Source organism: Lipomyces doorenjongii, assembly GCF_038497915.1.
Source record: "Lipomyces doorenjongii strain NRRL Y-27504 unplaced genomic scaffold V1508scaffold_58, whole genome shotgun sequence".
Classification (NCBI taxonomy): domain Eukaryota; kingdom Fungi; phylum Ascomycota; class Lipomycetes; order Lipomycetales; family Lipomycetaceae; genus Lipomyces; species Lipomyces doorenjongii.
Window position 1 is genome coordinate 46588 of NW_027118125.1, and position 22743 is coordinate 69330.

Consider the following 22743-nt stretch of genomic DNA (forward strand, 5'->3'; position numbering starts at 1 on the left):
TCGCTTAATGTTTTGTGTCGATGTTTAGTAGAACAGCACGCAGTTCTTTTTTCATCCCCTCTCGTACCAACGCTACACATTTGTTATCTATGTAGCGCTCTGTCCAGAACCACGTTTGTCTCAGAGTTTCCTCCAGCGACGTTTTGGAAAGAGGCGTATTTTCCGGGCGCGCATCTTGTTGCCTCCTTCTGTAAGCTACTGTTCGTCGGCCATTGTTTATAGCGACGAAGTAATTAACCTCGGCCAGAAGGTTTTCTGTGAGTTCGGAGGAGGTGTACTCATATGCGGGCGGACTTGTATTGAGAGCCATGAGTTGGACTCCATGCTTCTGGGAGATTCACTCACAGAGCTCAAATCCAAACCTGCAGAGTCGGTCGCTGTATTCAATAGCGTCCATGTAGATTCTTTCCAGAAGTTTTCGTAACCCTTTCCTATTCCAATTGAGTCAAGATCCAACGTCAGAGATAATTTCCGCTCTCGCGAACCGCGCACGGAGGTCTGGGCATTGCCTGTTGAGCTCGTTCACTGGTGGTATGAGGTAACTCCCGCATATCAGATTGTGTGTTCGTCGCCTTCCGCGTTTCGTCCTTCCCAAAGTCAGCCAATGTCGTCTCTGTTATAGTACCTATTGCGTCCTTGATCTAATAATCTAAAGTTACCTTGGATTGCCCAGTTGGCGAGTGTGGATGTGGACACATTGTACTTCTCTCTGATGTCAGAGGCACGAACGTAAATATTTAACTCGTTGTAACACCCCCGTATCTTACATACGCTGAGTCTACTCCCAGTGTCATGCACTTCACCCGAATCTCAAGGGCGCAAAGCCTCAAAATTTACAAATGCACACAAACGAACCCGCAAACAATAAACAAGGCCAGGGTTCCCAAACCAAGCAAGAATCAGCAGCCGCAAATCCGCAGCGCGACACGCACAGGGCAACTCAAAGCGGAGCACCAATTTACAGTTTATCATGAGCCGCATAATTGGCGGCGTCTTTCCAACTCCCGGGGCTTAATATTTAGTCATATTGAATCGGTGACACACTAGCGATATACTTTGCCTGCGCAGCTCGAGATCTCGTTCACAGCGAGGACATAACTTCGGCACCCGGACCACAAAACAGATAGAAAATGTTAGTAAATTCTGACCGGTTTTCATGTAGAGGGCTAGAGGGTAGAGGCACTGAATATTATTAATTATTGACCTTTTTCGTGACAATTTGGATGCTGCCACGTTGTAGCCAGCTGTACAGTAGAGCAATGATGCTTCTCTACAGTGCAAGTCCCACATGGAATTTAAGCTCCTTTTTCGTTGCCCAAATACTCCCATATATGCTCTGCTTATTTTTCGCAATATTGTGGGTTTTGCGAGTTTTGTGAGCTGTCTTGCTAGGGGAACCTGTAGATTCTAAGTTACATAACAACAGATCATAGTAGATTGTTTTAGCAATTATGAAACTTAATAAACGAATATTAATATATCAATTATGTAATCCTAGCTGTCTATCCTAGTCTCCTTCTCTTCGTACACTCGTCTAACGGCCTGTACTACTATGCATATCAATCAAATACATAACACATAAATCTTAATAAAGCTACTAGTTTCGTACTACTCCATGTTCAAGATAGAAACAATTTCAAAATCCCCGGCGAGTCAAGAACATGATCAATTCGAAATATATGTATTCTATCCACAACTCCCCGCTACTGACCATATATTCGCTCCTGATATCCACGGCTAGATCTCGATCGCAGTCTCCCTCTAGCGTCAATGCACGATCAGCTACCGAGAAATCAGGCTCCACGCCTTCCATGCCACGTTGACGCACAAAACAAATGCTACGGGTACAGCATACACTTGAAGAATTTCTCTCTTCTTCTTCAACCGGACCTCAGTATCGACCAATTCTTCGCCATCGAAATGTCCATTCACGTAATAGCTTTCCAACAGCTCATCCTTCTCCATCCACCGTTTCTGTAGCCATCGCTCAAACTCCGATTCATCGTCAAGAGGGATGGACGACCGCGGGAATCGGCGCCAATGCATATGGACACTCTTTGGCGGCCGACCCTGGTAGTAGATCGACGACAGCGTGAAGTAATCCTGCCCAAATCCGCCGCGCGGTACGCCCTCGTATGCGACAGTGCAGTCGTACAAATACGGGACATTGAGATTCCTGAGGACGAAGTAGAGACCTCGAGCACGCGGGAGTAACAGATGTTGTGGCTCTTGTAAATTGAACTTCTGGGCGTATTTCTGGGACTTGTTGATGCCATCCTGTGTGAAATTCGTGCCTTCTGGAAAGATAAGAAGCCATGCAGGCCATTGCGAGTCGTTGCTTATCTCACCAAGTGATTTCTTCAGTCGTGACTCATCATTTTCCCATCTCCGTGACATAAAGACTAAGTCTAACGTTAGGAGCCTCCGCAAAAGAGAGTACAATAGTACGACTCAACTTACTAAACCGGAAGTATTGCATCCCCCACCCGATAAACGGTATATTCTTAAGCGATTCTTTCAAAATAATGTAAATGCTGCCATGGTGTTTGCCTGTGTATGCAATCCACCACATATACAGCCAATCCGAATCAATCTGATGGTTCGCAATCAATACAACACGATCACCAAACTTAGTTGCTAATCGTCCGTCCTCGGTGCGCCTCATGAGACCGGCCACTGAGCGGTCGCCAACAACGTGAACGGGAGTTGGACTCCACCATTGTGTCACGGTTGCTAAAACAAGGCCAAATGACTGCTTTGTATAGTCGACGTAAGCATGGAACCAATCTTTGGAAATGAGCCGAATCGGCAAACCGAGAAGCTAGTGAATGTCAGCATGACTCGAATGATAATTTGTATCGCAGCATTGACGAACCTGTGTAAAATTTATTCTATATTAATCCATTAGTTAGTCAATCTCCAGCAGCGGTGATAAAAGTTTAACATACGTCAACACAGCAGATGTGAAATACATGACGAACGTCACGAATCTCACTGCCTGAAGTACAACTGGCCGCTTTGGTTTTAAAGCCGTAGACGCGGCCGCCCGTTTGATAACGACGCTACTAGCTGTGGACGAAACTGGCGATACGGGATCTGAGCCACTTGTTGCGGAAGTCGTGGACGACGTTGTCGAGCTCGCGAGCGATGAGAGCTCGATGTCGCCTGTGGGTGCTGGAGCCATTGCGTATCTTCGAAGCCGTTACGCTGTGTTGAGCTAATAGGGGCCGCGCCTTTGTCTAGCGAACGAAAGATTAATGAGCACCGACTATTGCGGAGAGGAAATTATTCTATCTTCCTATGAGTGTAACCGAGCGCGCGTTGGTGGCATTTACGACTCTACTTAGCGTCTCGAGGGATTAGAAGAGCCACGCTGCGTCTCGATACGGGATTATGGCACTTGCCACGACAGTCAGCGCAGTGCTAAGCGTTCGCGTTGTCCGTGCCTCTTCTGAATAAGTAATATCGTAATTATTGCACATTTATTTACGTTTTCGACGGTTAGAGCCCTAATGGTGCGATAAAATTGGTACCGAATATCAAATGTGGGGAAAGTAAGCTTGATGAAATCTCATGTGATATGGTTAATGCACAGAGTAAACGCAAATGTTTACCCTAGACGAAACGGATCCCCACGAAGTTCGATTAGCTAGGATTGACGTAAGTGCGGACATGAATTCTCCTCTATCGCCACGATGGAGCAACGTCATTGAACGAACCAGCCTAGACCAGATAACCAGTGATCTCCAGACAAAATCCGATCATTCTGTTTGCAAATGTGCGAACCTGGCGGTTCTGATTAGGCATTCATGTGGCATCAGACCTTGCGCTATGTCTGCATTTGTTTGGGCGTCGCTTGTGGAGGTGAGGGAGGGAATTGAGTAAAGAACCTGTTCGTCATGAAGGGGTTTTATTTATTGTTACGCACGTGTTATGACAATATCGTGAGCACTCAAACTACTGATTAGTGTCGTCTACTTGAAATTTGCTGAAAACAATGGTCTGGATGTTATGGAGGATAGACAATGCAGTATGATGGTGTTCGATCTTTCCATAGCTTAAGAAGATACGGCAATCCACATAGGCAGAATGAATACTGTTGCTAGGGGAGTTCGGACTGGGATACATTCCATTTGTGAAGGACATTCATTACAAGCCAACCTATACTATAGAACCAAACAGTACGTGCCCCAAATGACAATGCACGGCTCATATTCCATATTCCATCAAACGAAACTAAAGAACAAGAACAGACACAACAGAATGAAGCCGTATGTCCATGTCATCATCGACGAATGCATTTTTCGTTAGTCGTCAATGGAGATTTCATTCATTCAATAATGGCAATGAACGGAAGAAACACTAGCCACTCTTCGTCTTGGTGGCCCTGTATCCTAGATTCCATGGCATTGGGATTGGTCTGACTGTGATAAGTCTTCGATCGATGTTAGCATCTGATTTACCGCTGACACCAGAGATACGTACGAGTTTTCTTTCGTGGCTAAACCAGCAAAGGCATTATACCACGCAAAGAATGCGGACAACAAGCCGAACACACCCCCAGCCTTCGTGACACCGACGTTTGGGGCACCACCATCAGTAGGATACAAATGGCCTATACCGAGTAGCAAGAACGCCAAGTCGAGTGTGAAGAAGAGAAGGAAGAAGGCGACGGTAGATCGGAGAGTGCAGAGCACTAAGCCGAAAGTGAAGATAAACCACGCGATCAGAAAAAATGCGAGCATATTGTTCAGGCCGTTGATATCGTCGCCGTATGCTGATACGATTCCAAAAGCGTCAGTTTCGATCGCACCGAACGCGAGCCAGAAACCGCCGAAGGAGGAAAGCGCAGTGGCACCGAATGTGTTTTCGAGGACCATTTCCCACATACCGGCGCACAATTGGATGAAGCCGCCATAGAAGTAGGCGCAGCCGATTACGACGGAAGGGTTGGTCACACCTCTTGCTTGGACGTTGGCCATGCAGAGAACAAAAGTAGTCAAGCCGAATGCGCATAGGCCGAGAGGAGCCGGGTTAGCGAACTTGCGGGACGGAGCGGTAGCGAGCCCTGGGAAAAGTTAGTTTACTTGTCAATGTTGGTGGCATCTGCATCTAGATGATGACGATGATGGTTTCTTGATGCTGCCCGTTGTCAAACTCAGGAACAACAGCCTCAGCAATATTTCAGGGTAATCAATAGCAGAGAAACACGCAGGAGTAGGGCATCTGACAAAAAAATGTGGTTGTGGTCTATGATATGAGGAAGCAATGTATTGATGTGAACGGCACGACGGAGGGCGACGACATGATCTGCGCAGCCCCCAGGTACTGGCTGGATTCACAGCGATGAGTGGGGCGAAGATTTGCTATATGTCAGAATGAGGTAGTGCCCCATGCTGGTGGCTGCGTGGTTGATGTCGATTTGAGCGAGTCTTCGGAGAGTGGTCGGAGTGCTCATAGTAAGCGCGTCGGAGAAATTCGGGAGGTCAGCCCGGACACCGCGATATATATGCAAGAGCCTCCGCACCCCACCACACGAAGTTGACAAAAAACGATATGTTCGCAAATTTATCTATATATACTGTCTGGACGTCTGGGATATTGGAGAGCCACAAGTTTTGCTGGGATGACGTGTGCTATGGCAATCTTAGTTCTCAGTGCGCTCCGGCACAGCAATCAGCTCAGAGACAGACGCAACGTGAAACAGAACGAATAGTGCAGCACCGGAATTTTGACGAAGGTAAAAAACCGTCTCATTAATCACGACAACTAGTAGCAGATGACACAGAAAAAATTCTGTACATACCAGGATTTAAAGTACCACCAAAGGCATGGATGAGTTCCAGCCTGGACACCCACGCGTCACCAATTTTGATGAGATCAGGGTCCGCAGCGTGGTTCTCGATATGGGAAACCTTGTGGTTTGTTGTCTGGCCCTCGAGATCGATGGCCTCTTTGTCCGGGGGAGGAGTGCTGGAGGACGCTGTCGAGTCGTTGGAAGTCATGGCAGTGATATTGATGTCAGTCAGTTAAGCGAACGGCTGTGGAAAACCGACGAGGAAGTCTGCACGAAGGCTACTATTTATGCTGTGTTTATATGAATGACGCGTTGGCTGTGTCCAGGCGAAGCCGTGACGAGACTGCGAATTTAGAAGGGTGGTGAGGGGTGCAACTTAAGAAAAGCGGGAGTTGGTTATTTTATCGGATCGGATGATAGAAGCCGGGAAGGAAGTCATGTGGAGACTGAGGGATGGAGAAATAACTAACTGATTTGGCTTTGGGAGCGCACCCAAACCGCGATCGGAGTTGCGGGGCCGGGTTGGGGAGACAGTAGAGTTAGTCCAGAGCGCGGGGTGTGGATGACATCGGAAACGGCAGTGGCAGTTATAGGCAAATTCTAATCTTGCTACGTTTAGGGTGAGATCTTTGGCAGTGGCAGAGCTAGTGAATGTCTTGTGCGCAGAGTGTGGAGTGTATAGCAGACCAATGATCGAGGCCACAGAAGGTGTATTAGCCGGGTGGACTGTCGAATCAGAGTGGACTGCTTTCAACAACGTAGGTGTCCTTGCGCAGCGGGCGAACAGGCTAAAAATTTACAATTTGGGACAATATAAAATATACCACTGAAAAGTTTCATAATATCAAAACTGCCATCGGGCTTCGTACCCCTGGTACCAGCCAGATTCTCCTCCTCCCACACAGCGATCGTACCTCACGCGCTCAACGTCTAGAGTCTTTATACAATACATCAAATGTTGACTATTAACAATTTATTTAGCGGTAAACCAATAACACTATAATTAGTCAATAGTATTTTTGGCTTTACCCTCATGTTTTGAGGTAAGATAAGCTGGATCGGGGTTGATTAATGGACGTCAATGCTCAAGTGCTGCCACTGACGATGCGTAGTACTGGGTACGATGGGTACGACGCCCGACGGCATTTTGATATTATGAAACTTTTCAGTGGCATTACGATATTTTCCCAAATTGTTTTGATGACGATATTGGATTAGAGTATAGTTCGGCGATTACGCGTTGTCGGATATCACGGCAAGTGGCACCAGGGTCCGTGAGTGAATTGGCAAGTTGATTCGAGCGCGCATTTCACTCAAAATCGCACGGTGCAAATGTGGGGGCGCACAGGCCCGGTCCTTCCAACCGTAATATTGTAATTTATACACACAAACCTGACCGCACGAAACTGTTAGTAAATTAACTATTGCTCAGTGGATCAAAAGAATGTGGTACGCGTTCTATGCGGTGCGGCGCTCCTACTTTCCTCTCTCTGTCTCATAAAACACAGTATGTTTTTAGCATCCAGTATGCAGTCATGCCATGCTCTAATAAATGGTGTCGGCTAGTATCCACCGGATTGATGCAAGACTAAGACTGTCTAGAGCTGCCTCGCCACAGTAAATTCCACATCATCTCCTCTCACATCTACGAGCTTGCTGTCTCTTACATTAGAGCACTCGCATTAGCCCACTCTGCCCTGGCTGGCCCCCTTAGTTGATATACAGCTACTCTTGTTCTACGGCTGTCCACGTTTGGAAGTCTGTTCCATGGACACGTGCTCTTCGGCGCGAGCGACCAATGAACGAATGTTCCGGCCAACAGATGATTTGGGTGACGACATGTGACGCTTTTGTGCATCATCCGGACCAGCCGCAATCCTCCGCATATTCGCCACGATGCAATTTTTAATGGTTTAAGTGCACAAATCAAATTCGCATATGCCATCATTTACCCGGACGAGGTTTTGCCCGTGTCTAGCTCCGACCATTCGTTGCCCCAAATAGCGCGAATCTAAACTCGCCCAAACCAGTCGCCGGCTCCGGTGGATGCGGAAAACATCCTGCATTCATCCCTCGGATGCGCTTATTCAGCCTGCTTTGATCAGGGTACTTATTGATGTTTATCTACTTCATTTTTGCACTCAGGGTGACCAGCTCCAAGTGACATTTGTCGGTTCATGTACTACACTGAAGACTTGGTTTTGGGCGAAACAGACTGGACTGGCCGGCCATGTCAAGCAAGACTTTTAGGCCATTCTTGAGGCACATGCAACCCGTACTGTTATAGATAGATTAAGTCGAACTCGGGATTCCTAACACAGATGTCGGCACTATCTAAAGACGTCTCACGTAGATACCACTCTACGTCTGTATATCATGAAGAGCGGGCAAATCGCCTGTATCTGCGCTTTCATATGTGCCCTATAGCGAATCGCTCCAGGTAACAAAATGCATAGCTATAATATTGAACCTGGATGGCATTTGACTTCGTCGGTTCTATTTCTATTCAATACATATGTGAAATATATAAACTCCACGTGTAAATTCGATTTCGCATATGCCTCAACGCAGTTTTCCGAGAAAACACAAACAAATTATCATTACTGATTACGCACCAGCCTGGTCAGCTTAGAAGCAACTCTGCTCCACGTACTGATAATTATACATAACTCCGCAACATCCATACAGCAAACGCGTGCGAGCGGACTAGCGCGTTGCAAATTTACGAAAGGACCTTGTTATCAGAATGTGACATGTTTGCGGTCACATCCTGGTCGGTGATAGCTACTACTGAAGCTTACGTACCCTACCAAACAATAAAATTTATAGCAAACAGACATCAGACGACATGAGAGCCGTATATGCTCCACCGGCCTGCTCGCATTCTAATCCTCATACAAAATGTTGCGGATTGCGAGCACCACGTCCGTGGACTTCGGAACAATGTCATGGCCACCCCACTTGACAGCCAACATGCCAATTCTCCGTACTTCCGACGTCAGCGACACCTGCGACTCTTCGACCACTTCAGCTGTCGCGCCGAATTTCTGCCAAAACACGTACTCACGGACTTGTCGCTCGCCGACGCTTACTATTTCAAACACGCCGTGCCGCTCGTCCTCGGACATCTCGACAAGCCGCTTCAAATGTTGGCCGGATGACTGCCCTGCATCATCAGCCTCGGACTCTAATGCGCCCATAATTGCCGCGTCAACGAGCTTTTCCCCATGAAAGTAAGGAATATGCTCATCGTCGAACGAGTGCACAACCAAAACCTTCGTCTTGCGCGAGTTCCTCACAAATCGTTCAATCCTCACATCCGAATGAAATTTATATCGAAGCTGTCGCGCAAGTAGCGTCTGCAACGCTTTGAAGCTCTTGAATGGAGCCAGTACCGGGATCGTTCCGAATATCTTGTACGTCGACAACAGTTCTTCGATCGACGCAAATCCAGCGATTGGCACAAGTGCACGGAATTCCAGTTTGGGATCGCTCTGCGTGAGGAGGTCGGCTGCGCCGATTATCACGCCTGTGCCGAGCGATTGGCCGATCAAAATTGTGCGATCAGCTGGGACGCCGGTCATGTTCAGAATGGTCTTTGCGGTGAAAGCCCCGTCAGAGATTAAGGCTTCCTCCGATGGCGTGCCGCCCGAGATACCAAAACCACGGTAGTCGACTACGAAGAGGTGTGTGTGAGCCGGTGAGGTCGAGATCAGGGATCGGTAGATATCTGGTCGATGCATGGCGGAAATGCAGCCAGAGTTCTGCAAGTTAGCACAATACCTTTTCGTACGCGTGGTAAAACTTACTCCGTGATCTACATCGCGTTAGCAATTGCCTCAAATGTAAAATGGAGACATACAGTATATTATAACTCGAGCATCAGGATCCTCTTTCAGAATCTCCAGATGTCTCTTCGCGAATTCACCAGAATCAATAGAATCCTGTGTCGCAGACAGTCCTCGGAGCTCTTGCCTATGCGCTGCATAGACATCAAGCGGGAGAATATGCCAGCCAAACAGCTTCACGCCGTCCGGCATCGTAAGCCAAAATGGCGCGACTTGGTTCTCTGAACTTCGTTAGTGTTCAAAGAGGAGTGCGAGGGAACGAGGACTAACGTGCAAATCCAACAGATTCGGGATGATAAACCGTTTCCTTGCCCCCAAGACGAAGGCGATATAAAAAGACAAGACTGTGTACGTCAGCATACCTCCTGGCAGTCTCCAGTACATCCTTACTTGCGCTGAACAGGCTCGAACAAAAGGGACACCATGAATGACAAGTATCCGACGCTTGCAAACAAAATAGCTTTTGTGTAAATCGCCATTGTGCTTAAATATTCGGCGATCACTATCAACTATCAGACCAAAATCCGTCCAAAACATGACATCAGTAATCCGAATATGTACCTGACTAAGGCCGAATCTGTCTGATCTCCGGAAGACAAATTTTAAATCGCAAAATTCTATCCTTCTATATTCTATAAAAATAATGCCCCAAGTTTAAGGTAGCGAAAGGAATTGGACTACTGTACAAAATAACACACCAGTTGTTGAATGGGCCCGCCAGAGCGGTTTACAACGGCCCAACAGTGAGCATGACAGTGTGGTACAAAACCCTCTCCTATCGGACGTACAAGTGTAATTCCCAATTGCGGCGGTGGAAAAATTCAGGGGCAATGCAACGTAGATGTTACATCTGAGGCTGTAAGTGAGTAGCTCGACACAATTTATATTTCAGTCTTGCAGCTGCTCGTGCTCGTCTTCTTGTTCTTATTCGAGAACGAAATTCGCAAAGCTGTCGTGTCCATCGATATTGACGATTATTTGCCTTATTCGAAGTTGAGAGTGGACAGCAATGGTTGACCCGACCAAGCCAACGTTAGAGGATCACGCCGAATCATCGTCTGGTGAGGAAGACGAGGAAGAAGAGCGCCAGCCAGGACAACTTGCCACGCCGACCGAGAGTTCTAAACAAAAGAAAAAGAAAAAGAAAAACAAGAAAAGGAAAGCAAAGAATGCAGTCGTGGATGGACAAGTTGATTCTGAGACGACTGTTGCGACTAGCTCGAGTTCTGCGAGTGCGGCGACTACAAATACTAGAAGCATAGAGGATTTGTTGCGACAGCTGGCTATTCAGGAGCAGGCATGTTTGTTTTAAATTGAAACTAATAAGAGATAATCTAATTGCTGTTATAGCCACAGAAGAAGTCCATGGCAGATTACAAGTTTTGGAGAACGCAGCCCGTCACCAAGTTTGACGAAAAGATCGACGACGAGGGTCCCATCGACAGCTGCAAGACTCCAGACGACATCCCAGACAGTCCATACCCACTACTCAAGGAATTTGAGTGGGATACAATGGATCTCTCGAATTCCGACGTGATTAAGGAGATTTTCGATCTTTTGTACGCTAATTATGTAGAGGATTCCGATTCAACGTTTCGCTTCAATTATCCACCGAGATTTTTGGACTGGGCGTTGCGTGCGCCAGATTTCAGACCAGATTGGCATATTGGTGTGCGTGTTGCTGGCACGAGAAAGCTGGTTGCGTTTATTTCTGGGATTCCTGTGCGTTTGCGTGTGCGGAACACGACTATACCGTCGGCTGAGATCAACTTCCTTTGTATTCACAAAAAGCTACGATCTAAGCGTCTCGCGCCGCTGCTTATTAAGGAAGTTACTCGGCGTGTGAATAAGCAAGGTATTTGGCAGGCATTGTATACTGCTGGCATTGTCCTCCCCAAACCGGTGTCGACATGCAGATATTATCATCGATCGCTCAACTGGACTAAGCTCAACGAAGTCGGATTCAGTCCATTGCCACCGGGCATGACGAAGGCAAAAATGGTCGCAAAGTATAAATTGCCGAGTATCACAAGTATCCCTGGTCTGCGGTTGATGCGACGTGACGATATCGGGCAGGTGTATGACCTTCTCGTCGCGTACCTCAGCAAGTTCGAGTTAGCGCCGGTTTTCGACAAAGAAGAACTTCTACACTGGCTGATGCACGACTACGGAACTGAATCCGTTCTGAATGACGAAACCGATAAAGACCGAGTTGTCTGGGCATACGTCGTCGAGAGCGCGGATGGTGTCATCACCGATTTAGTCTCCTTTTATACGCTCCCGTCCACAGTCATTGGAAACCCCATGCACGACAACCTGGTTGCCGCGTACCAATTTTATTACGCTTCCACCACCGGTTTGGCTCTACCTAGGACACATCCAGAATGCACCACACTGTTAAAGAAGAGGCTCCTTGTGCTGTTCAACGATGCTTTGATCCTAGCTAAAAATCTTGGCTTCGACGTTTTCAACGCGCTTACACTGCTCGATAACCCATTGTTTTTGGATGAGCTCAAATTTGGCGCGGGTGATGGATACTTGAATTACTATTTGTTTAATTACAAGGCATTCCCTATTGGCGGTGGATATCGTGAGGATGGTAAATTGGACATGGAGAAACGTAGTGGTGTCGCTGTTATAATGCTGTAAAGTGCACATTTTGCTAGGCAAAAGTTGAGATATGATATATGGACTATGTAAATATCTAGTTCGTGCATTTCGTCACCAGTTGTGTATATGTATAACTGACATTAATGCGATTGCTGTATGGAAACTGTCGTTAGTAGGAATGTTAGTAGTCAGTCAGACACGTGTATATCAGCATACGGACGCACTTGTGCGGCGCTGTTTTGCTTCGAGTCTGCAACAATCGACAACCAGGCGAAGAATACATTCATATCTGGGCCGCAGGACGCGGTATATTCTAAATTGAAATATCTATCATTCTAAGTGAGTCTCAGAATTTCCGAGTCGGACTTCGAAATGATTACAATCGACTTAATAATCCATACGCTGAATAATATTTTCCTCAATCCTTACCTCGCTATTTTGGTACCAGTGATCTTGAAAGCGTATTGTCTCGCACCTCTGTTCTCGGGCTCTGCTAACGAAATTCAGGAATATCTACTCAGCTAGCGACATTGAAATTATTCTTTCACAGATCTATGCTATTCTGGTAGTAGTGTATCAAATTATCCAGTATGTGTCCGATAAAAGCGGTCCCACGCGCTTAGATTCGCAGCGCGATGTTGCAGTTGTCACTGGTGGAAGCTCAGGATTAGGCTACAACGTTGCCTTTCTCCTCGCGTCGAAAGGTGTAAAAGTTGCTGTTTTGGATGCTAAAGCTCCTGATATTCCTGTGGCTTTAGTTAAATATTATAAATGCGACGTGGGGAGTTACGATGATATTGCCAAATCGATAACTCAGATTGCAAAGGATGTCAGTTTCCCGACGGTTGGGACATTTCGGTTGTGTGCGTGCTAAATGGCTGTATAGTTGGGACCTGTCACGATCTTAGTGAATAACGCTGGTGTCGAGAGACGTGGTAGTTTGTGGGAGATGCCAGTTGAGGATATACAATTGTATGATAATTTCTTTTCTTTCTTGTTGTAAGTACTGACATCCCAGCAGGACGATTAACGTGAATCTTCTGTCACAGTTTTATACTATCAGATGCGTACTTCCGGGAATGATTTCTGCTAATCGGGGATACATAGTGTCGGTTGGTTCGTCACTGTCTTATACAAGTCCAATTTATTACGGTAGTTATCCTGTCGTGCTCGTCTTTTGAGAGGGATATTGCTCACGCCTTATAGGGCCATACGGCGCTTCGAAGGCCGGCTTGCTAGGACTGTATGAGACGCTCCGAGTAGAGTTAGCTCAGTATCCTGGAATCCAAACGCTGCTTGTCCTTCCTGGTCAAATGCGGACACCAATGTTCCAGGATATCTATCCTCCACGGCAATTCCTCGCGCCTGTTGTCGAGCCACGCGACCTTGCAACCGAGATTGTCGACAAGATTGCACATGGAAAGTCGGGAGAAATCCGAAGACCTATATATGTCCATGGTATGCCGTATTTGAGAATATTGCCGTGGCCCATTCAGAGGGCTCTGAGATGGGTTAGTAATCTTGATGGTTCGGTCATAGCTGCGTCAAGTACAGCCATAGCTGCCTCAAGTACAGGTAGCTTGGATAATACATGATTGCAGCTCTCTTTGGGATTGCATTGTGTATCCAACGAGTGTTGGTCTGCGCTTGCTTGGGTTCATAAGATGCAATGTTTATTCTCCTCATTGATGCAGTAGCTATTTATAAGTCATCCGTCCCATAAACAAACCTCCGCCAATTATTCCCCAGAGTTCTTACACCTTGCTCTAGTTCCCATCCTTTAACTTCGCAGACGAACTTAACGATTTCTGCTAGCAATGCCTGCATTGTCTTGCCTGCCATAGGAAAGTCACTTTCGACCAATAATCTATCATCCGGAACTGATCTCAAGACTTGTTTAAATTTCTCTTCATAACGGGAGTTGACCAGAATAGAGAAGGAGAAATATACAGTCGCTGGCAACTTTCTGTTTGTCCATACTTTAATCTGGTCAGGAGGCCCAGAATAAGAATGCAGACAAATCCGCCCGGGAAACGGCAGAGGATTGTTATCCGACTGCGCCGTTCCATCTTCCAAATCCAACTTAACAAACTTCTGCTCCTCTTTCTCTTTTTTCTTCTGCCTGCGACTAGGATTGCTGTATCCAGTCCAAAGTCGACTAAATATCTCGTACAATACTCCGTGCGCCTGAACTCCGTGCACAGACACTGGCCTCCGAAACTTGGCAGCGACGCGTAGCTGTGCAAGTAATACTTCCGTCTGATGCTCCTGCTTCACTCTGTATGGACTTAACTTCTTGGTGTCGCCTGAATTATGACCGTTCGCCACTTCAGATGAAGTACTTGAGCTGTCATCTGTGTCTGATTCCTCGTACGATATTAGTTTCCCGGATTTCGGGAGCCTGAATGCCCTGTCAATTCCAATCTCGCCAACTAGCGCATGCTTATGCGTCTCTATATTTTCGGTAAGGATGTCGATAAAGGAGGATAAACTGACGGGGTCAGGTAGGAGGTCCATAAACTCCTTTGGCGGTTCGGGCAATAAAACCGAGCGATAATGAACGTATTTACTTTCAGGTGGCAATGGCGATGTGTATAATAAGTGAGTAAACCATGGATGGTATCCTGCATGAAGTACTTAATGTCTCGCATCCCAGTCTGAAGCTTGCAATAGACATACCAAAACTGGGAACGATTCTCTCCGGATACTGCGTAGCCGCGTCGTGGACTTTAACTTGGTCATCCAGCCTCGTGGCCATAATAGTAAGCTTGGAGATGTCAATAATATCCAAACCTGCTGCTAGCTTTTTGTAATTATCTGTTGGATGACAATGGGCGTCGTAGATCCCCAACTGCCAAACAGAACTTGGTAGATCGTCTTCGGCGGTGTTGAAATCGAACATGCTGACGATGCACTCGAACTCTCTATAATCTGACACTTCGATCGCAAAAAGCTTTTCAACTCTCAAATCATGATCTCAATGGAATTTATGTAAGACTCTTTTGGTTCCTAGTATATAGTACCAGAGGTATTAGTTGTCAGACAGGAATGTAGAAAGCAGTACCAGTCATCGCTCTTCGAGAGTCCTTGCAACATCTTCAGTGGCTGGTGTTGTCATAGAGCACTGGAATTTTATACTTTAGGGAACCAGCGGGTTAGGGCAATTGTGGCTGACTACAGGGCTGATTGGAGGCGTAATCGGTAGTTCGTGACGCAAGCTGTGCGTGGGACAACGGGGTCGCTCCTCTAGCTTTCTACAGCTGCAGCACCTTTCATAATCTTCACGGCCTTATTGAGTTTGGTGTATTTTATTTGCGGAGATTCTAGAATATAATTACATATCGAAGATTTAACCGTTTTGAATCGATAGTTGTGGGTTTGAATAAAGATGCCACTTCCAGGTATGGCAGATCATCGTGTCGTGAATCATCAAGCGTGCATCATGCATTACTGACTAGTCTTCCCAGCCGCAGCAGTTTTAGGAATCGGACTAGGTGTCACTGCGGGGATAGCTCTAGGAATAATAGTATTTCATGAGCGAGAGAACATCGCCGATCATATTCAACATGCGTTCTATGATTTGAAGGTGGCAATCGCCGCTGTAAAGGAGCAGCGTAGTCGAAGACGACGCGCTGCCAGACTACTACTCGCGACAGCTTCTGATAATCAGGAGATGATGGAGCTTTACGATAATCATGATAAGGAGGATGAATTTTCCGATCCGGAGGAGACGGCTTTAATGGTGCCTGCTGGCGAGTGGATTAGAAGTCACGAAGAGAAGATTCGACCTTCTGCTATGGCTTCGAGCAGTGAGGGACTGAGACATCGCAATGCGCCACATGCGGGATACTCTACGAGTGATGAGGAAGGGTCTCCTTCTAGATACGGTACGATATTGCTTCTATCGTTGATGGCGCCAAAAGCTAACGAGATATATCAACTAGAAATTGTGAGCAAAGTCGATTCCAGCTTGTATAGATTACATGATGAACACAACAACGTTTGGGATACATCATCGGAGGCCAGCATTGAAACTCCGTCTATTCAATCTGAAAATGATGAGGCGGTTAGCCACGCAGAGAGCGAGTTTGGGTCGGGGTTAGGAGACACCGCCAGTGAGAGCGGCATCTCAGAAGGTTTCGAGTTCATCGCTCAGTCAGGCGACGAATCTAGCTCCACCGCTAGTCGCGGATATCTTACCGAGGATGAGGAGAGCTTGAATGGCTACGAGAGAGTGCCTATTCGCCGTCGGCAGCGTACCCCGATTGCCAATTAGAATTCATTCTGGCTACATCCATAGTATTTTTTTATTTGTATAATGTCGAAATTTAGTGCGGACCTATGCAGGATAGTTATTTAATATTGCTTTCGGGAATGGAGGGTTACTGGGTTTTGTTGGTCTGGACGGTATGGTGTCATCGTTTTAGTTTACACATATTATGATGTCCATAATACATGTTTCTTCCCAAAGATGGGACAGTGTCATGAGAGCTATATCTAACTGTTGCGTAGAAATCTTATTCATAAGTTGATGTGACAGTGGATTCGTGTCATGCAGAGGCACGCAATCTCCCGACCAACTTTAACACGTAGGTGCTGAGGGATGTGGGATGACCCTAAGCGTTGCTTAACGTTTGGAGACTTACTGCGAGCAAAATATATTCTATAAATTGCAAGATCAGCCAGCTACAGGTAGATACAAGATGCGGTCCTGTCAACTCCTTAGATTTTGTCTCACATATAACATTTAAATATCGATGTTCTCGTGCTTAAACTCCTTTTTTCCTCCAGCTCCAACGTAATCAGCTGCAACTTGTCCAGTACCTCTCAATTGATACTGATAGCAAGTCAAGCCTTCCAAACCGACGGGTCCACGAGCGTGAATCTTGCTTGTGCTAATACCAACCTCTGTGCCAAATCCATATCTAAAGCCATCTGAAAACCGTGTGCTAGCGTTCCAAAACACGCCGGAACTGTCAACGCCATTCAAGAATTTGTCAGCAATCTCCTTGCTTGCGGTAACAATGCTATCCGTGTGCTTCGACGAGTGGGAATTAATATGCTTGATTGCTTCTTCGACTCCCCCGACAGCCGCGACCGCAATTGTAAGTGATAAAAACTCAGTCTCAAAATCCTTCTCTTCCGCAGACGCGATCGTCGCGCTCGCGGTGCCTTCTATACCAGCTTGCTTCAAAGACTCTGAGATTTCAGGCGTGACCTTCAAGGACACACCGGCATCTATCAGGGCCTTTGCTAGGGTCGGTAAATGCGACTGCAGTGCAGAGCGCTGCAAGAGTAAGCTCTCAGCGGCATTGCAAGCCGCTACGTAATTCGTCTTTGAATCAACCACAATACGTGCCGCCATATCAACGTCCGCATCGTAGTGGACATATACGGAGCACAATCCGTCAGCATGGCCGAGAACGGGAATTTTGGTACTGCTCTTTATTGATCGGACAAGCTCGTTGCTGCCACGCGGAACGACAAGGTCAATGTATTTATCTTGCTTCAAGAGCTCGGAGACTTCTTGTCGGGATTCGATCAACTGAACCGCGCCAGGAGGAATGTCCGTCCCTTCAAGAGCCTCTCGTACCAGCCCTGATATCGCGGCGAAGGAATGGAATGATTCTTTACCACCCTTCAGGATAACAGCGTTGCCTACCATGTATTAGTCAAGGGTTCTATCGAAAAGCATATGCTACTTACCAGACTTGATGGCGAGTGCAGTGATATTCGCAATAACTTCTGGTCTCGACTCAAAAATCACCAGTAAAACGCCAATTGGGCATGTAACTCTGTACAACTCCAAGCCGTCATCCAACTTGTTCGCAAACGTGACATTTCCAAGAGGATCTGGCAGACTAGCCACATCCAACACTCCCTGTAGCATCGTGTCGAACTTGTCGCCTTTGGAAAGATCGAGTCGTTTGATGAGTGGCGCTGCAACATTCGCTTTCTCGGCTGCTTCCATATCGGCCTTGTTCGCCTCTAGAATCTTGTCTTTGCCAGCCCGGAGAAATTCGTAGATATTCTGAAGCGCTCTCACCCGCGAAGCGTTAGACACTGGACGTAAGACCGCGGAGGACGCGCTAGCAATTCGTGCGATCTCTTCCGCCATAATGTGTTTGTCACTGTGGTCGATTAGGGACGTGGAGACGACGATAAATTGGTAGCCAAATATTTTATCGCGAAAGCCACGGAACTGTCACAGACAAGAGTCATATTTTTTCGTACTGTTTTTCAGGGGTAGTGGTGAAATAAAGTGGGTGACCTGCCCCGCGCACACATATCAGAACGAAGCTCTGATGTGGCTTGATAACCGAAGCATTAATAATGACATCTACTCTAAAGTGACTCTATATCTTCGGCTAGATTAATTGTACTAAATGACGCCTGACAGTCTGTTGCCCATCATGATTAAGGATATCGTTAACTATAGACTGCCCCTTCCACGTAATAGTACTCGGCAAAGATTGGCATGCAATGAATTACCGTCAAAACACCCTCGTATATGATATCACACTGCATAACTAAGCTATATGATTACTAACTGAAATAAATTACCACCTTCAGTCGCCCGATAGTTTGCGCTAATCAGCTGTCGGCCGATAAGTTGCCCAAATTCGAGCTCTGACGTTGGCCCTGATCGTTTGAGTATAAACTTTGAAGATCGAGTACGACACTTTATTAGCGGGGTGCATATTAAAACAGTCGTAACTAATTTTGCAAGACAATGCGGCTGCATCATAGAGGATTTTCAGATCCCGTCTGCAATTAATCTTCCAGCGTTCCATTTGATTCAGTTTATATAAGTACGGCGCGCAGATGCGACCCTCTCAAGTTCCCTATTGTTCCCGCTATTATCCTACTATGAGGAATGGCTCCATTAAATCTATTGTTTACCGGCGCGACTGGTTACATTGGAGGTGCAGTTCTGGACCTCCTCATCCGTTGGAACACCAAAAACAAAGCGTACTCTATCACTGCAATTGCGCGAAAGCCAGAGGCGGTTGAAAAGATCAAGTCTTCGTACCCCAGCGATGCTCTCACTGTAGTCCACGCGGGTTATACTGATCCCGTGTTTGCGACCTTGGTCGCGGAAGCCGACGTGATTGTTCATACAGGCGAATCAGCAGACGACGGGACATCTGCGAATGTGATCACCAAGAATATCAAGGACGGTGCACTGCTTATTCATACGTCAGGTACTGCAATCTTGATCAGCGAATCTGAGCTCGATCAGCAAGTTGCGGGCAGGTATGACGACGTGGACGATATCAAAACACTCACGTCTTGGGAACTGGATCGTCTTCACCGCAACATCGATATTCAGATTCTTGATCTCCACAAGAACAAACCGACCGTTAACACGATCATTGTATGCCCGCCTTTGATTTACGGAACAGGTAGTGGTAAAGTCAATCAGACATCGCAGCAGATTCCGTTGATGATCAAAGTCACGTCTATTTTGAAGAAGAACGCCGTCTATGGAAGGGGCAAGGCTGCATGGAGCAACGTTCATATCTGTGATGTTGCAGAGTTATATGTGCTACTGTTGGCAACGTATATTTCCGATCCAAAGAGATTGTCGTATAATGATGAAGGTTATTATTTCGCTGAGAACGGCACGCATAGTTGGAAATCGATCACTGCTGCACTTGACGAACCTCTTGTCAAGTACAGTATTATTCCCCAGAAGAATACGGCCAAAGTTGGTACTCCCGATGAAGTTCACTTCACAGACGACGAGTTGAAGAAAGGACTGGAGCCGGCAGTATACAAACTTGCCTCTTGGATGTATTGTACAAATTCTTTATCCAAAGCTACAAGAGCGAGGAAGTTGGGATGGGTCCCAAAGCAGCCTGATGTGTATTCTACGTTGGATGATGAAGTGAAAAGATTTAAAGAATTTGTCGCGCGACCTTAAATGTGGTCAATGCGTCATCTCAGTTCGGGCTACTTTATGACATATGTTAATTAAGTGCTATCTAGTAACTCAAATCCTAAGAGATTATGGTGTAATAAATCACGACAGCTAACGCCAGCATTAATCCGAATACAGCAAAGTAAGTCGTAAACTTATTACAGTCGCTTTCCAGGTACTAATCCAAACAAAACGCATAAACCAATCACCAAAACAACAACTAAAGACATCACCCAAATCGCTCTTCTAATCAATAGTGACTTCACATATGGCTCGTCTATGTGCATGAATTTCATGAAATTGAGTTCGCTGTATCCAGCAAACACAATCAGTGGGTCCAAATCGTACTGATAGGAGAGGCATCCATAGATACCAATGGAAAAAGGGAGAATTAGCCACAATCGGGTAGATTTGGGTTTCCAGTCCAAAAATATGAGGATGAATGCTACCCAAAACGCTGCAAATAGCGAAAAGAGGCCGATAATAAGTCGCAACAGGGCGCCGGCGGGAACAAGGTTGCCGAGAGCTTTGTTGCTAAGGAAAGCCGGAAATGCCTCTCGTTCCATCGCCTGAAATACATAGTCCTTCGCCTCGTCAAAAACTTCCGGATCATCTCGCCCGTCAACTTCAATCGCTGTAGTAATGCCGCGAATAATAGGTAACGGTAATACCAACTCGCATTCCGCTCCAGCAACCAAGTATGTAACCATGATTCTATATGCCGATTCTCTGATATGTGCTCTTGTAACTGTCGAAGAATTAACCTGGGCCAACGGAGAATCCACCGTTGGCTCGTCATCGTCGTCTTGCTCTTTCGCGTTCTCGACCTGAGAGTTACGATTTAGTCGTTCGGGACTAAATAAAGCGCTATTTCTGTTAGCCGCGACTTTCGAGCCAGATGCGCTGCTTTCACTTCTTAGGATCATGGAAACCCGTTTACTTTCTTGCTCCAGGCCGTTTGCGATCTCCGAATGTTGTTGCAGCTTGAACGCCTCCAAGACCTGTGACGAATGCTTGCTCGAATCTTTCTCGAGATCCGGCGTCGCAGCGAGAACGGACCGGCGCAGTTGGCGGACGTAATGTCGACATAAAGACATATGCTGAGCAACATCAAGCCTGTAATGTCCAGCTTCCGTTAGTAATTCCAAGATATCATATGCGGTGCATGTCACGTACCAAAAGTCTAAATAATCAACTGATCGGTGCTGATCCCGCATAAACACATAGAATGCAAACAAATCGACTGGTGTGAGCGTTCTTCTATTCAACACCTCAAATAGTGTTGGCAAACGCTGCCGCCGCCTTGTACTGATTGACGACATATTGTAAGATGGGCCTAACGAGCCAATTCTCGAACATCAACAGGAAGGGGCAAACTGCCGTAAATGTCTTTCCCTCGTTGAATGAATCAAGATTTTGTTTGCTACGGACCCCCTCGACTGGCTGTGACTTTCGGAAAGTACCAATCCAAAGCTACTCCAAGTTTCAGAAATCTAAAAGTTATAATCGCTGAATTTCACAAATTTCTGATAAAATCTGTGCTACTATGAAAATTGTGAATAGGTCGGTAAATAATGAGTATGTGAATATGAGTCGAATGTTTTGAGGTTATGTTTACATTTCACCTCAAACAAGGGTTACATGGGCAAGGGTTCTGTAAATCTAATTTTGGTGCGCTTCCCTGTTTGATAAGCCCATCCCGCTTTATTGAGGAGCATAACTAACAGACTCTCATAATAGATAGTCTAATTGAGCTATTTTATTAGCGCCCTGCTTTGGCATCTCAATGCCATGGATCTGCGTCAAATTGTAAGGCTTTGCTGAGCGTAAGTAACAGGATGCTCCATGTAATGCTCGTACTACTTTTTCGCACCGCAGCGATACACTTCGCGCTTGAGCTGCTTGTGAGAGCTCGGGAGAGCTTAAAACTAGATTGAAGATTGTAGCCAATTGTATGAATTTGGACCGGAAGATCATGCACAGCAACGCACACCGGGAACCGATGATGCTCACAGCACAGCTAGATTCCGGCGCCAGTCACTGTTAGAAAAAGCATGCGATTCCATGGAAAAGATCCAACCGCAAACTTGGGGATGGACACAACTTTCGACGTCTAAGATCTTTCAAGGAACACTGCAAATCCAGTGGCAGATCAAGAACTGGAACAGCTGGTGGTACCGATTCGTGGTTGCGACGGTATAGGCCGCAAAATCGGCCGGAGGAGTAACAATCAACGAGTAACAACGTTCTCATTAATCTGCTTCATAAATACCTGACGGAGAGAGAGGCGCCCTCTTGTTAGTTGGTCGCGATACCTGGCTCGGATCAGGCGCTTCATCTTCGGTCCCCTGTCCGCGTCAACCACCGAATACGAAGTCAATAGTGTGCTGGACAGTCGCCTCCAATGTGCAATCGTCTACTTCGATGACGTACTTCGATGACGTCCTGGTATTCTCCAAGGACTATAATGAGCATCGGCAGCAAGCTCGAGGAATCTTTCGGTGCCCTGACCACATATGTGAAGGCGAGAAGAGCGAATTTCAAACCGACGTTATGGGATATAC

The 22743-nt window shown here is 46.5% G+C and overlaps 10 protein-coding genes across 10 annotated transcripts; 4 read left to right on the top strand and 6 right to left on the bottom strand.

Annotated features, from left to right (window-relative positions):
* Window positions 1-1462: 1462 nt before the first annotated feature.
* Window positions 1463-3354, bottom strand: V1508DRAFT_390754 (acyltransferase-domain-containing protein). The gene is made up of 4 exons (XM_066937930.1): window positions 2949-3354; window positions 2876-2891; window positions 2461-2821; window positions 1463-2402 (listed from the first exon to the last, which is right to left on the bottom strand). The coding sequence occupies exons 1-4, from the start codon at window positions 3182-3184 to the stop codon at window positions 1783-1785; spliced, it is 1233 nt and encodes a 410-aa protein (XP_066793835.1). The 5' UTR covers window positions 3185-3354; the 3' UTR covers window positions 1463-1782.
* Window positions 3355-4157: 803 nt separating this feature from the next.
* Window positions 4158-6336, bottom strand: V1508DRAFT_423454 (GPR1/FUN34/yaaH family-domain-containing protein). The gene is made up of 3 exons (XM_066941168.1): window positions 5807-6336; window positions 4486-5068; window positions 4158-4435 (listed from the first exon to the last, which is right to left on the bottom strand). The coding sequence occupies exons 1-3, from the start codon at window positions 6003-6005 to the stop codon at window positions 4363-4365; spliced, it is 855 nt and encodes a 284-aa protein (XP_066793836.1). The 5' UTR covers window positions 6006-6336; the 3' UTR covers window positions 4158-4362.
* A 1937-nt stretch (window positions 6337-8273) lies between these two features.
* Window positions 8274-10418, bottom strand: V1508DRAFT_441339 (Alpha/Beta hydrolase protein). The gene is made up of 6 exons (XM_066942288.1): window positions 10207-10418; window positions 10036-10147; window positions 9916-9989; window positions 9660-9866; window positions 9607-9614; window positions 8274-9561 (listed from the first exon to the last, which is right to left on the bottom strand). The coding sequence occupies exons 2-6, from the start codon at window positions 10122-10124 to the stop codon at window positions 8683-8685; spliced, it is 1257 nt and encodes a 418-aa protein (XP_066793837.1). The 5' UTR covers window positions 10125-10147; window positions 10207-10418; the 3' UTR covers window positions 8274-8682.
* Window positions 10419-10577: 159 nt separating this feature from the next.
* V1508DRAFT_423463 (acyl-CoA N-acyltransferase) lies at window positions 10578-12483 on the top strand. Its single transcript, XM_066941169.1, has 2 exons — window positions 10578-10942; window positions 10996-12483. Exons 1-2 carry the CDS (start codon window positions 10655-10657, stop codon window positions 12292-12294), a joined length of 1587 nt encoding a protein of 528 aa, XP_066793838.1. The 5' UTR covers window positions 10578-10654; the 3' UTR covers window positions 12295-12483.
* Window positions 12484-14115, top strand: V1508DRAFT_375042 (uncharacterized protein). The gene is made up of 5 exons (XM_066937564.1): window positions 12484-12716; window positions 12763-13084; window positions 13142-13227; window positions 13277-13407; window positions 13462-14115. The coding sequence occupies exons 1-5, from the start codon at window positions 12628-12630 to the stop codon at window positions 13848-13850; spliced, it is 1017 nt and encodes a 338-aa protein (XP_066793839.1). The 5' UTR covers window positions 12484-12627; the 3' UTR covers window positions 13851-14115.
* Window positions 13909-15390, bottom strand: V1508DRAFT_441342 (uncharacterized protein). The gene is made up of 2 exons (XM_066942289.1): window positions 14935-15390; window positions 13909-14879 (listed from the first exon to the last, which is right to left on the bottom strand). The coding sequence occupies exons 1-2, from the start codon at window positions 15155-15157 to the stop codon at window positions 13957-13959; spliced, it is 1146 nt and encodes a 381-aa protein (XP_066793840.1). The 5' UTR covers window positions 15158-15390; the 3' UTR covers window positions 13909-13956.
* A 25-nt stretch (window positions 15391-15415) lies between these two features.
* V1508DRAFT_423472 (uncharacterized protein) lies at window positions 15416-17029 on the top strand. Its single transcript, XM_066941170.1, has 3 exons — window positions 15416-15656; window positions 15723-16142; window positions 16200-17029. Exons 1-3 carry the CDS (start codon window positions 15644-15646, stop codon window positions 16529-16531), a joined length of 765 nt encoding a protein of 254 aa, XP_066793841.1. The 5' UTR covers window positions 15416-15643; the 3' UTR covers window positions 16532-17029.
* Window positions 17003-18226, bottom strand: V1508DRAFT_405999 (Aldehyde/histidinol dehydrogenase; the record flags this gene model as incomplete). The annotated part of the gene is made up of 2 exons (XM_066938737.1): window positions 17003-17913; window positions 17962-18226. The coding sequence occupies 2 exons, from the start codon at window positions 18224-18226 to the stop codon at window positions 17003-17005; spliced, it is 1176 nt and encodes a 391-aa protein (XP_066793842.1).
* Window positions 18227-18965: 739 nt separating this feature from the next.
* On the top strand, window positions 18966-20298 carry V1508DRAFT_423474 (uncharacterized protein). Its single transcript, XM_066941171.1, has one exon. The coding sequence runs from the start codon at window positions 19133-19135 to the stop codon at window positions 20180-20182; it is 1050 nt and encodes a 349-aa protein (XP_066793843.1). The 5' UTR covers window positions 18966-19132; the 3' UTR covers window positions 20183-20298.
* On the bottom strand, window positions 20213-21772 carry V1508DRAFT_423475 (RGS domain-containing protein). Its single transcript, XM_066941172.1, has 2 exons — window positions 21356-21772; window positions 20213-21295 (listed from the first exon to the last, which is right to left on the bottom strand). The coding sequence occupies exons 1-2, from the start codon at window positions 21499-21501 to the stop codon at window positions 20338-20340; spliced, it is 1104 nt and encodes a 367-aa protein (XP_066793844.1). The 5' UTR covers window positions 21502-21772; the 3' UTR covers window positions 20213-20337.
* Window positions 21773-22743: the final 971 nt, after the last annotated feature.